Here is a 17,615-nt window from a genome sequence, read left to right on the forward strand (position 1 = left end):
CACTCACTATACACACCACACTCACTATACACACCACACTATACACACTATACACACCACACTATACACACCACACTATACACACTACACTCACTATACACACTACACTCACTATACACACCACACTATACACACTCACTATAAACACTACACTATACACACCACACTCACTATACACACTCACTATACACACTCACTATACACACCACACTATACACACTCACTATACACACCACACTATACACACCACACTATACACACCACACTCACTATACACACCACACTCACTATACACAGCACACTCACTATACACACCACACTATACACACTATACACACCACACTACAGACACCACACTATACACACCACACTCACTATACACACCACACTACAGACACCACACTATACACACCACACTCACTATAAACACTACACTATACACACCACACTCACTATACACACTCACTATACACACTCACTATACACACTCACTATACACACTCACTATACACACCACACTATACACACTCACTATACATACCACACTATATACACACCACACTCACTATACACACCACACTCACTATACACACCACACTCACTATACACACCACACTATACACACCACACTATACTCACCACACTATACACACCACACTATACACACCACACTATACACACCACACTATACACACCACAATATACACACCACACTATACACACCACACTATACACACCACAATATACACACCACACTATACACACCACACTATACACACCACACTACAGACACCACACTACACACACCACACTACACACACCACACTATACACACCACACTATACACACCACACTATACACACCACACTCACTATACACACCACACTATACACACCACACTATACACACCACACTCACTATACACACCACACTATACACACCACACTATACACACCACACTATACACACCACACTATACACACCACACTCACTATACACACTCACTATACACACCACACTATACACACCACACTCACTACACACACCACACTATACACACCACACTATACACACCACACTATACACACCACACTCACTATACACACTCACTATACACACCACACTCACTATACACACCACACTATACACACCACACTCACTATACACACCACACTATACACACCACACTCACTATACACACCACACACACTATACACACCACACTATACACACCACACTATACACACCACACTCACTATACACACCACACTATACACACCACACACACTATACACACCACACTATACACACCATACTCACTATACACACCACACTACAGACACCGCACACCGCACACAGCACCCCGCGCTCCGCCACGTGTGTGTGCGAGGTGCCAGTGCTGTGTGAGGTGCCCGTGCGTGTGTGGTGCGTGTGTGGTGTGCGTGTGTGGTGCGTGTGTGGTGTAGAGTGTGGTGCGAGGTGCCAGTGCGTGTGTGGTGCGTGTGTGGTGCGTGTCGTGTGCGAGGTGCCAGTGCGTGTGGTGTGCGTGTGTGGTGCGTGTGTGGTGTGCGTGTGTGGTGCGTGTGTGGTGCGTGTGTGGTGCGTGTGTGGTGCGAGGTGCCAGTGCGTGTGTGGTGCGTGCGTGGTGCGTGTGTGGTGCGAGGTGCCAGTGCGTGTGGTGTGTGTGTGTGGTGCGTGTGTGGTGCGTGTGTGGTGCGTGTGTGGTGTGTGTGTGGTGCGTGTGTGGTGCGTGTGTGGTGCGTGTGTGGTGCGTGTGTGGTGTGTGTGGCTCACGTGGTGCGTGTGTGGTGTGTGTGTGGTGCGTGTGTGGTGTGTGTGTGGTGCGTGTGTGGTGCGTGTGTGGTGCGTGTGTGGTGCGTGTGTGGTGTGTGTGTGGGATGTGTGTGGTGTGTGTGTGGTGTGTGTGTGGTGTGTGTTATAGTGCGTGTGTGGTGCGTGTGTGGTCCGTGTGTGGTGCGTGTGTGGTGCGAGGTGCCAGTGCGTGTGTGGTGCGTGTGTGGTGTGTGTGTGGTGTGTGTGGTGTGTGTGTGGTGCGTGTGTGGTGCGTGTGTGGTGCGTGTGTGGTGTGTGTTATAGTGCGTGTGTGGTGTGTGTGTGGTGCGTGTGTGGTGCGTGTGTGGTGTGTGTGGTGCGTGTGTGGTGCGTGTGTGGTGCGTGTGTGGTGCGTGTGTGGTGTGTGTTATAGTGCGTGTGTGGTGTGTGTGTGGTGCGTGTGTGGTGCGTGTGTGGTGCGTGTGTGGTGTGTGTTATAGTGTGTGTGTGGTGTGTGTGTGGTGCGTGTGTGGTGTGTGTGGCTCACGTGGTGCGCTGGCGCCTGTGCTCGCTGCCCACGCACAGGCAGGCGCTGCCCGCCAGGAGGAGCAGCAGCAGCAGCAGCAGGGCCGCCACCCCCAGCAGCCCCAAGTGGCTGCGCGAGTCTGCACGCACGCACACGCACACACACACACGTTCATACACACACACACACACGTTCATACACACACACACACACAGGTTCACACACACACACGTTCATACACACACACACGTTCATACACACACACACACGCACGTTCATACACACACACACACACGTTCATACACACACACGTTCATACACACACACATGTTCATACACACACACGTTCATACACACGCACACACGTTCATACACACACACACGCACACGTTCATACACACACACGTTCATACACACACACGTTCATACACACACACGTTCATACACACGCACACACGTTCATACACACACACACGCACACGTTCATACACACACACGTTCATACACACACACGTTCATACACACACACGTTCATACACACACACGCACACGTTCATACACACACACGTTCACACACATACACAGGTTCATACACACACACGTTCATACACACACACGCACGCACGTTCATACACACACACACGTTCATACACACACACGTTCATACACACACACACGTTCATACACACACATGTTCATACACACACACGTTCATACACACACACACACACGTTCATACACACACACGTTCATACACACACACGTTCATACACACACACAAACACACACGTTCATACACACACACACACGTTCACACACATACACAGGTTCACACACACACACACACGTTCATACACACACACGTTCATACACACACACACGTTCATACACACACACATAAACAGGTTCATACACACACACACGTTCATACACACACACACGTTCATACACACACGTTCATACACACACACACGTTCATACACACACACACACGTTCATACACACACACACATGTTCACACACACGTACATTCACACACATACATACACACATACATACACACATACATACACACACGCACGCACACGTTCATACACACACACGTTCATACACACACACACGTTCATACACACACACACGTTCATACACACACACACGTTCATACACACACACACACGTTCATACACACACACACGTGCATACACACGCACACACGTTCATACACACACGTTCATACACACACACACACGTTCATACACACACGATCACACACATACACAGGTTCATACACACGCACGTTCATACACACGCACGTTCATACACACACACGCACGTTCATACACACGCACGTTCATACACACACACGCACGTTCATACACACACACAAACGTTCACACACACGCACGCACGTTCATACACACACACGTTCATACACACACACACACGTTCATACACACACACACGCACACGTTCATACACACACACGTTCATACACACACATACACAGGTTCATACACACGCACACACAGGTTCATACACGCACGCACACGTTCATACACACACACGTTCATACACACACACGTTCATACACACACACACGTTCATACACACACACACGTTCATACACACACACGTTCACACACACACGCACGCACACGTTCATACACACGTACACGCACAGGTTCATACACACACACGCACGCACACATTCATACACACACACACGTTCACACGCACACACACGTTCATACACACATACACGCACAGGTTCATACACACACACGCACGCACACATTCATGCACACACACACACGCACGTACACGCACACGTTCATATACACACACACGCACGTACACGCACACACTCATACACACGCACATACACACGCTCATACACACATGTACGCGCACGCACACGTTCATACACACACACACACGCACGCGTTCATACACACACACACGTTCATACACACACACACACGCACGTACACACACACACGTTCATACACACACACACACGTTCATACACACACACGTTCACACACACACGCACGCACACGTTCATACACACGTACATGCACAGGTTCATACACACAAACGCACGCACACGTTCATACACACACACACGTTCACACGCACACACACGTTCATACACACATACACGCACAGGTTCATACACACACACGCACGCACACATTCATGCACACACACACGCACGCACACGTTCATACACACACGCACGTACATGCACACGTTCATACACACACGCACGTACACGCACACGTTCATATACACACACACGCACGTACACGCACACACTCATACACACACTCATACACACGCTCATACACACATGTACGCGCACGCACACGTTTATACACACACACACGCACTCATACACACACGCACGTGCACGCACACATGCTCATACACACACACACACGCACGCACACACACTCATACACACGTACGCGCACGCATGCGCACGCACACGCTCATACACACGCACGTACACGCACTCGGTCATACACACACACGCACGTACACACACTCACGCTCATACAGATGTACACGCACACACGCACACGCTCATACACACGTACACGCACACACACGCACAAACACGCACATACACACACACACGCTCATACACGCACGCACACGCACGTACACACACACACGCTCATACACGCATGCACACACGCATGCACACACGCACATGCTCATACACACGCTCATACACATGTACACGCACGTACACACACGCTCATACACACGTACACACACGCACGTACATGCACACACACGCATACACGCACACACGCTCATACACACGTACACGCTCATACACATGTACACGCACACACACGTACATACACGTACATACACGCACACGTACACGCACACACACGCTCATACACACGTACACACACATACATGCACACGCACGCACGTACGCGCACACAACAACAACAACAACCGCCATTCTCCAATAAGTGGCGGTGACGTCACCACGACGCTTGTGCCAGGCCATGTGCACCTTGAGGCCACGTGAAGTGTCGAACGCCCGCGGGCAGGAGGTCACGGGGCAGACCCAGGTGCCACGGGTCGACTGACTGAGACGACTGGCTGGTGCACCACCTGTGCCCCCTACTGTGCCAACCTGCTGTGCTTTAGCCACCCGGCGCTCCGCTCGTTGTTCTGAGCGTCGCTCCTCCGCCCTCCGTTGTTGTTGGAGGGCGACTGCCTCCAACTGCCCAATAGCGTCCTTCACGAGCATCCTCCACAGAGGCCAATCTTGACACCGCTGGTACCAGTCATCGGCAAGTCCACTCAGCTCCACGTCCTCCCGTACCACATCACTCCATCTCTTCTCTAGCACGTGCCACTCAGCCACTCACTCACTCACCCACTCACTCACCCACTCACCCACCAACCCACTCACCCACCAACCCACTCACTCACCCACCCATTCAATCATCCATCACTCCATCTCTTCTCTCGCCTGTGCCACTCACCCACTCACTCACCCACTCACTCACCCACTCACTCACCCACTCACTCACCCACTCACTCACTCACTCACCCACTCACTCACCCACTCACCCACCCACCCACCCACTCACCCACTCACTCACTCACTCACCCACACACTCACTCATCCATCACTCCATCTCTTCTCTCGCCCGTGCCACTCACCCACCCACCCACTCACTCATTCACCCACCAACCCACTCACCCACCCCTCGGCTCCATATCTTCTCCAGCCCGTGTGTGTGTGTGTGAGAGCCTCACACACACACACTCACCCCCCACCCACTCACTCACTCACTCACCCATCCACCAACCCACTCACCCACCCACCCACCCACTCACCCCCCACCCACTCACTCACTCACCCACTCACTCACCCACCCACCCACTCACTCACTCACTCACCCCTCAGCTCCATATCTTCTCCAGCCCGTGTGTGTGTGTGTGAGACTCACACACACACACACTCACCCCCCACCCACCCACTCACTCACTTACCCACTCACTCACCCACCCACCCACTCACTCACCCACCCACCCACTCACCCACCCCTCAGCTGCATATCTTCTCCAGCCCGTGTGTGTGTGTGTAAGACACACACACACACTCACCCTCCACCCACTCACTCACTCACCCACCCACCAAACCACTCACCCACCCACTCACTCACTCACCCACCCACTCACTCACTCACCCACTCACTCGCCCACCCACCCACCCACTCACCCCCCACCCACTCACTCACCCACTCACTCACCCACTCACCCACCCACCCACCCACTCACTCACCCACCCACTCACCCCCCACCCACTCACTCACTCACCCACTCACTCACTCACCCACCCACCCCCTGACTCACTCACCCACTCACTCACTCACCCACCCACCAACCCACTCACCCACCCACCCACCCACTCACTCACTCACCCACCCACCCACCCACTCACCCACCCCTCAGCTCCATATCTTCTCCAGCCCGTGTGTGTGTGAGACTCACACACACACTCACCCCCCATCCACTCACTCACTCACTCACCCACCCACCAACCCACTCACCCACCCACCCACCCACTCACCCCCCACCCACTCACCCCCCACCCACTCACTCACCGACTCACCCACTCACTCACCCACCTACCCACCCACTCACCCCCCACCCACTTACCCACTCACTCACCCACTCACTCACTCACCCACCCACCCACCCACTCACTCACCCCTCAGCTCCATATCTTCTCCAGCCCGTGTGTGTGTGTAAGACACACACACACACACTCACCCTCCACCCACTCACTCACTCACCCACCCACCAAACCACTCACCCACCCACTCCCTCACTCACCCACTCACTCGCCCACCCACCCACTCACCCCCCACCCACTCACTCACTCACTCACCCACTCACCCACCCACCCACTCACCCCCCACCCACTCACCCACCCACCCCCTGACTCACTCACCCACCCACCCCCTGACTCACTCACCCACTCACTCACTCACCCACCCACCCACCAACCCACCCACCCACCCACTCACCCACCCCTCAGCTCCATATCTTCTCCAGCCCGTGTGTGTGTGTGTGAGACTCACACACACACACACTCACCCCACACCCACTCACTCACTCACCCACCCACCAACCCACTCACCCACCCACTCACCCCCCACCCACTCACTCACTCACCCACTCACTCACCCACTCACTCACTCACCCACTCACTCACCCACCCACCTACTCACTCCTCAGCTCCATATCTTCTCCAGCCCGTGTGTGTGTGAGACTCACACACACACACCCCACCCACTCACCCACCCACCCACCCACTCACTCATTCACTCACCCACTCACTCACCCACCCACCCACCCACTCACCCACTCACTCACTCACTCACCCACCCACCCACCCACTCACTCACTCACCCACCCACCCACTCACTCACTCACCCACTCACTCACCCACCCACCCACCCACTCACTCACTCACCCCCCCCTCACTCACCCACCCACCCACCCATCCACTCACCCCCCACTCACTCACTCACCCACCCACCCACTCACCCACCCCTCAGCTCCATATCTTCTCCAGCCCGTGTGTGTGTGTGAGACTCACACACACACACCCCACCCACTCACCCACTCACTCACCCACCCACCCACCCACTCACTCACTCACTCACCCACTCACCCACCCACCCACCCACCCACTCACCCACTCACTCACTCACCCACCCACCCACCCACTCACTCACTCACCCACCCACCCACCCACTCACTCACTCACCCACTCACCCACCCACCCACTCACCCACTCACTCACTCACTCACCCACCCACCCACCCACTCACTCACCCACCCACCCACCCACTCACTCACTCACCCACTCACTCACCCACCCACCCACTCACTCACTCACCCCCCACTCACTCACCCACCCACCCACCCACTCACCCCCCACCCACTCACTCACTCACCCACCCACCCACCCACTCACTCACTCACTCACCCACCCACTCACTCACTCACTCACCCACTCACTCACCCACCCACCCACTCACCCACTCACTCACTCACTCACCCACTCTCCCACCCACCCACTCACTCACCCACTCACTCACCCACCCACCCACCCACTCACTCACTCACTCACCCCCCACTCACTCACCCCCCACTCACTCACCCACCCACCCACCCACTCACCCCCCACTCACTCACTCACCCACCCACCCACTCACCCACCCCTCAGCTCCATATCTTCTCCAGCCCGTGTGTGTGTGTGTGAGACTCACACACACACACCCCACCCACTCACCCACTCACTCACCCACCCACCCACCCACTCACTCACTCACTGACCCACTCACTCACCCACCCACCCACTCACTCACCCACTCACTCACTCACCCACCCACTCACTCACTCACCCACTCACCCACTCACTCACCCACCCACTCACCCACCCACCCACCCACTCACTCACCCACCCACTCACCCACTCACCCACCCACTCACCCACTCACTCACCCACCCACTCACTCACTCACCCACTCACTCACTCACCCACCCACCCACCCACTCACTCACCCACCCACCCACCCACTCACCCCCCCCACCCACTCACCCACCCACCCACCCAACCACCCACTCACCCACCCACCCACCCACTCACCCACCCACCCCTCAGCTCCATATCTTCTCCAGCCCGTGTGTGTGTGTGTGAGACTCACACACACACTCACCCTCCACCCACTCATTCACTCACCCACCAACCCACTCACCCACCCACTCACTCACTCACTCACCCACCCATCCACCCACTCACTCACCCACCCACCCACTCACTCACCCACCCACTCACCCACCCACCCACCCACTCACTCACCCACCCACTCACTCACTCACCCACTCACTCACCCACCCACCCACCCACTCACTCACCCACCCACCCACTCACCCACCCACCCACTCACCCACCCCTCAGCTCCATATCTTCTCCAGCCCGTGTGTGTGTGTGTGACTCACACACACACACTCACCCTCCACCCACTCACTCACTCACTCACCCACCAACCCACTCACCCACCCACCCACCCACTCACCCACCCACTCACCCACCCACTCACCCACTCACTCACTCACCCACCCACTCACTCACTCACCCACCCACCCACCCACTCACTCACTCACTCACCCACCCACCCACTCACTCACTCACCCACTCACTCACCCACCCACCCACCCCCTCACTCACTCACCCACTCACTCACTCACCCACCCACCCACTCACCCACCCACCCACTCACCCACCCACCCACCCACTCACCCACCCGCCCACCCACCCACTCACCCGCCCACCCACTCACCCACCCATCCACCCACCCACCCACCCACTCACCCACCCACCCACCCACTCACTCACCCACTCACCCACCCACCCACCCACCCCTCAGCTCCATATCTTCTCCAGCCCATGTGTGTGTGTGAGACTCACACACACACTCACCCTCCACCCACTCACTCACTCACCCACCAACCCACTCACCCACCCACCCACCCACTCACCCACTCACTCACCCACTCATTCACCCACCCACCCACTCACTCACCCACCCACTCACCCCCCACCCACTCACTCACCCACCCACCCACCCGTGTGTGTGTGTGTGTGAGACTCACACAGCAGGCAGGCCCCCGTAGCGGCGTCGCACGACCCAGAGCGGCACTCACAGAGGTTGACACAGCCAGCGCCAAACCAACCCAGAGCGCACGACTCGTTACAGCTACACACAGCACACACACAGCACACACACACAGCACACACACACAGCACACACACACAGTATACACACAGTATATACACAGTATACACACACACAGCACACACACAGCATACACAGTATACACACATAGTATATACACAGTATACACACACACAGCACACACACACACAGCATACACACACAGCATACACACAGTATATACACACACAGTATATACACACAGTATATACACACACAGTATATACACACAGTATACACACAGTATATACACACACAGTATATACACACACAGTATATACACACAGTATACACACACAGCACACACACAGTATACACACAGCATACACACAGCATACACACAGTATACACACATAGTATATACACACAGCACACACACAGTACACACACAGTATACACACAGCATACACACACAGTATACACACAGTATATACACAGTATACACACACACAGCACACACACAGCATACACAGTATACACACAGTATACACACATAGTATATACACAGTATACACACACACAGCACACACACAGCATACACAGTATACACACAGTATACACACATAGTATATACACAGTATACACACACACAGCACACACACAGCATACACACACACAGCATACACACACACAGTATACACACACAGTATATACACAGTATATACACACAGTATACACACACACAGCACACACACAGTATACACACAGCATACACACATAGTATATACACAGTATATACACAGTATACACACAGTATATACACACACACAGCACACACACAGCACATACACACGGTATACACACAGCACACACACAGTATACACACACAGTATATACACACAGTATATACACACAGCATACACACACACAGCACACACACACACACAGCACACACACAGCATACACACACAGTATACACACACACAGCACACACACAGCATACACACACAGTATATACACACACAGTATATACACACAGCATATACACACAGCATACACACAGTATACACACACACAGCACACACACAGTATACACACACAGCACACACACACACACACAGTATACACACAAACTATACACACAGCACACACACAGTATACACACACAGTATACACATACAGCATACACACACACAGCACACATTTCGCATACACGCACACAGTATACACACACAGTATACACACAGCACACACACAGTATATACACAGTATACACACAGTATACACACAGCATACACACACAGTATATACACACAGCATACACACACAGCATACACACACACAGCACACACACAGCATACACACAGCATACACACACACAGCACACACACAGCATACACACACACCCAGCACACACACAGTATACACACACAGCACACACACAGTATACACACACAGCACACACACAGTAGACACACAGTATACACAAAATATACACACACAGTATACACACACAGTATACACAGCATACACACAGCACACACACAGCACACACACAGTATACACACACAGTATACACACACAGCATACACACAGTATACACACAGCACACACACATTATATACACACACAGTATACACACAGTATACACACACAGCATACACACAGCACACACACAGCACACACACAGTATACACACACACAGCACACACAGTATACACAAAGTATACACACACACAGTATAGACACACACAGTATACACACAGCATACACACACAGTATATACACACAGTATACACAGTGTATATAGACACACACAGCATACACACAGCGTACACACACAGTATACACACACAGCACACACAGCATACACACAGTATACACACACAGCACCCACAGCATACACACAGTATACACACACAGCATACACACACAGCACACACACACAGTATATATATACACACACAGCATACACACAGCATATACAAACACACAGCATACACACACAGGATATACACACACAGCTTACACACAGTATATACACACAGTATATATACACACACAGCATAAACACACAGTATACACACACAGCATACACACACAGCATACACACACAGTATACACACACAGCATATACACGCAGTTTTATACAATATACACACACACAGTACACACACACAGCACACACAGAGAATACACACACAGCATACACACAGCATACACACACACAGTATACACAGTATACACACACAGCATGCACACACACAGCATACACATAGTATACGCACAGTATATACACACACAGTATACACACAGGATACACACACAGAGTATACACACAGTATACACACATAGCACACACACAGCATACACACACAGTATATACACACACAGTATATACACACAGCATATACACACAGCATACACACAGTATACACACAGTATACACACACAGCACACACACAGCATACACACAGCATACACACACACAGCACACACACAGCATACACACACACCCAGCACACACACAGTATACACACACAGCACACACACAGTATACACACACACAGCACACACACAGTAGACACACAGTATACACAAAATATACACACACAGTATACACACACAGTATACACAGCATACACACAGCACACACACAGCACACACACAGTATACACACACAGTATACACACACAGCATACACACAGTATACACACAGCACACACACATTATATACACACACAGTATACACACAGTATACACACACAGCATACACACAGCACACACACAGCACACACACAGTATACACACACACAGCACACACAGTATACACAAAGTATACACACACACAGTATAGACACACACAGTATACACACAGCATACACACACAGGATATACACACACAGCTTACACACAGTATATACACACAGTATATATACACACACAGCATAAACACACAGTATACACACACAGCATACACACACAGCATACACACACAGTATACACACACAGCATATACACGCAGTTTTATACAATATACACACACACAGTACACACACACAGCACACACAGAGAATACACACACAGCATACACACAGCATACACACACACAGTATACACAGTATACACACACAGCATGCACACACACAGCATACACATAGTATACGCACAGTATATACACACACAGTATACACACAGGATACACACACAGAGTATACACACAGTATACACACATAGCACACACACAGCATACACACACAGTATATACACACACAGTATATACACACAGCATATACACACAGCATACACACAGTATACACACAGTATACACACACAGCACACACACAGCATACACACAGCATACACACACACAGCACACACACAGCATACACACACACCCAGCACACACACAGTATACACACACAGCACACACACAGTATACACACACACAGCACACACACAGTAGACACACAGTATACACAAAATATACACACACAGTATACACACACAGTATACACAGCATACACACAGCACACACACAGCACACACACAGTATACACACACAGTATACACACACAGCATACACACAGTATACACACAGCACACACACATTATATACACACACAGTATACACACAGTATACACACACAGCATACACACAGCACACACACAGCACACACACAGTATACACACACACAGCACACACAGTATACACAAAGTATACACACACACAGTATAGACACACACAGTATACACACAGCATACACACACAGTATATACACACAGTATACACAGTGTATATACACACACACAGCATACACACAGCGTACACACACAGTATACACACACAGCACACACAGCATACACACAGTATACACACACAGCACACACAGCATACACACAGTATACACACACAGCATACACACACAGCACACACACACAGTATATATATACACACACAGCATACACACAGCATATACAAACACACAGCATACACACACAGGATATACACACACAGCTTACACACAGTATATACACACAGTATATATACACACACAGCATACACACACAGTATACACACACAGCATACACACACAGCATACACACACAGTATACACACACAGCATATACACGCAGTTTTATACAATATACACACACACAGTACACACACAGCACACACAGAGAATACACACACAGCATACACACAGCATACACACACACAGTATACTCAGTATACACACACAGCATGCACACACACAGCATACACATAGTATACGCACAGTATATACACACACAGTATACACACAGGATACACACACAGAGTATACACACAGTATACACACATAGCATACACAGTATACACACACACAGACAGAACACACACAGTATACACAGTATATACACACACACAGACAGAACACACACAGTATACACAGTATACACACAGTACACACACACACAGTGGTGGTGGTTGTGGTGGTGGTAGTGGTGGTAGTAGTGGTGGTGGTAGTGTAGTAGTGGTGGTAGTGGTGGTAGTGGTAGTAGTGGTGGTAGTAGTGGTGGTGATATTGGTGGTAGTGTAGTAGTGGTGGTAGTAGCGGTGGAATTAGTAGTGGTGGTAGTGGTAGTAGTGGTAGTAGTGATGGTAGTGGTGGTAGTGGTGGTAGTAGTGGTGGTAGTGGTAGTGATAGTGGTGGTAGTGGTAGTAGTGGTAGTGGTGGTAGTAGTGGTAGTAGTAGTGGTGGTAGTAGTAGTGGTGGTAGTGGTAGTAGTAGTGGTGGTAGTAGTAGTGGTAGTAGTAGTGGTAGTAGTGGTGGTGGTAGTGGTGGTAGTGTAGTGGTAGTAGTGTGGTGGTGGTGGTAGTGGTGGTAGTAGTGATAGTAGTAGTGGTGGTAGTAGTGGTGGTGGTAGTGTAGTAGTGATGGTAGTAGTGGTAGTGGTGGTATTAGTAGTGGTGGTAGTAGTGGTAGTGGTGGTAGTAGTGGTGGTAGTGGTAGTAGTGGTAGCAGTAGTGGTAGTAGTGGTAGTGGTGGTAGTGGTGGTGGTAGTGGTGGTAGTGGTAGTGATAGTGGTGGTAGTAGTGGTAGTGGTGGTAGTAGTGGTAGTAGTGGCAGTGGTGGTAGTAATGGTAGTAGCAGTGGTGGTAGTAGTGGTGGTAGTGGTAGTAGTAGTGGTGGCAGTAGTAGTGGTAGTAGTGGTAGTGGTGGTAGTGTACTGGTGGTAGTGGTGGTAGTGGTGGTAGTGATAGTAGTGTAGTAGTGGTGGTAGTGGTAGTAGTAGTGGTGGTAGTAGTGGTAGTAGTGGTAGTGGTGGTGGTAGTGGTGGTAGTGTACTGGTGGTAGTGGTGGTAGTGATAGTAGTGTAGTAGTGGTAGTGGTGGTAGTGGTAGTAGTAGTGGTGGTAGTAGTGGTAGTAGTGGTAGTGATAGTAGTGTAGTGGTGGTAGTGGTGGTGGCAGTAGTGGTAGTAGTGGTAGTAGTAGTGGTAGTGGTGGTAGTAGTGGTAGTAGTGGTAGTGATAGTAGTTTAGTGGTGGTAGTGGTGGTGGTAGTGGTGGTAGTGTACTGGTGGTAGTGATGGTAGTGGTGGTGGTAGTGGTAATAGTGGTAGTGGTGGTAGTGATGGTGGACCTGGCCCCGCTGAGCCCTGGGGGACAGCGACACCCCCCGCTCGCAGGGTCGCAGGAGCCGTTGAAGCAGTCCGGGCAGAGCAGCGAGCAGCGTGGACCAAACCAACCCGGAGGGCATGGGGAGTCACACCTACAGGGTGAGGGTGAGGGCAGCTCACCAAGTCACTCACCAAGTCACTCACCAAGTCACTCACCAAGTCACTCACTCACCAAGTCACTCACCAAGTCATTCACCACGTCACTCACTCACCACGTCACTCACTCACCAAGTCACTCACCAAGTCACTCACCAAGTCACTCACTCACCAAGTCACTCACCACGTCACTCACCAAGTCACTCACCAAGTCACTCACTCACCAAGTCACTCACCACGTGACTCACTCACCACGTCACTCACCAAGTCACTCACCACGTCACTCACCACGTCACTCACCACGTCACTCACCACGTCACTCACTACATCACTCACCACGTCACTCACCACGTCACTCACCAAGTCACTCACTCACCACGGTGCGTCACACCTACAGGGTGAGGCGGGAGCAGCTCACCAAGTCACTCACCAAGTCACTCACCAAGTCACTCACTCACCAAGTCACTCACCGCGTCACTCACCGCGTCACTCACTCACCACGGGGAGTCACACCTACAGGGTGAGAGGGGAGCGGCTCACCAAGTCACTCACCAAGTCACTCACCAAGTCACTCACCAAGTCACTCACAAAGTCACTCACCACCTCACTCACCAAGTTACTCACTCACCAAGTCACTTACCACGTCACTCACTGCGTCACTCACTGCGTCACTCACTCACCACGTTACTCACCAAGTCACTCACCACGTCACTCACCAAGTCACTCACTGCGTCACTCACTCACCACGTCACTCACCAAGTCACTCACCAAGTCACTCACCACGTCACTCACCAAGTCACTCACTCATCACGTCACTCACCACGTCACTCACCAAGTCACTCACCACGTCACTCACCAAGTCACTCACCACGTCACTCACCAAGTCACTGCGTCACTCACTCACCACGTCACTCACCAAGTCCTCACCGCGTCCCTCAATCACCACGTCACTCACCTACCCACACTCCTCACACAAAGACAAAGATCCCCCGTGTAGCCTGTAACAGAGGGGCAAGTGCTGTGAGCGAGTAGCAGCACCTATGAAGGCTACCGGATCTGTGGCACACGAGGGAGTGGGTGGCCAGCACCACGCCCCCCCCGCCCGGCCGCCTTTGTCTCTCCAGGTACTCATTTGCGGCTGAGTCGACCTAGGGGAGGCCCAGGACCGGTTCAGATAATCGTCACTGGTGGTGTTGGCCGTGAGCGGGAATCGAACTCGGGTCGCCGGGTTCCTAGCGCAGCATAGCGCTAACCGCTACACCCACCGCTCCCCACTCACCTACACACTCACCCACACTAGTTACCCACCAACCCACTCACCCACCCAGCAACCCACTAACCCACCCACGCACTCAATCAGCCACCCAATAACTCACTAATCCACCCATACATCCATTAACCTACCCACCCATACATCCACTCACTCACCCACTCAACCATCTACTCACCCACCCACTCACCCACCCACCCACACACCCACCCACCCACGCACCCACCCACTCACCCACCCACCCACGCACCCACCCACTGGTAAATTACCCACCCACCCACTGAGTCACTCATCCACCAATCCATCTACTCACTCAACAATCTATCAACTCACTCACTCAACCATCCACCCACTCACTCAATAATTTACCAATCCACTCACTCAACCATCGACTCACCCACCCACCCACCCACTCACCCACCCACTCACTCACCCACTCACTCACGCACCTACTCACTCACCCACTCACTCACTCACTCACCCACCCACCCACTGACTCAACCACCCACCCAC

General features: G+C 51.9%; 1 protein-coding gene across 1 annotated transcript in view; it reads right to left on the minus strand.

The window, feature by feature from the left end:
* Positions 1 to 2,316: 2,316 nt before the first annotated feature.
* Positions 2,317 to 17,615, minus strand: part of LOC116938407 (uncharacterized) — a 60,444-nt gene continuing 45,145 nt past the window's right edge. The window contains exon 10 of the mRNA XM_076063460.1: positions 2,317 to 2,438. Coding sequence (XP_075919575.1) covers positions 2,317 to 2,438 — 122 coding nt within the window. The remainder of the gene's footprint in view (positions 2,439 to 17,615) is intronic.

This window comes from Petromyzon marinus, unplaced genomic scaffold (assembly GCF_048934315.1).
Source record: "Petromyzon marinus isolate PM22_M1 ecotype Great Lakes invasive population unplaced genomic scaffold, UKy_Petmar_22M1.pri1.0 PM_Scaffold_129, whole genome shotgun sequence".
NCBI lineage: Eukaryota > Metazoa > Chordata > Hyperoartia > Petromyzontiformes > Petromyzontidae > Petromyzon > Petromyzon marinus.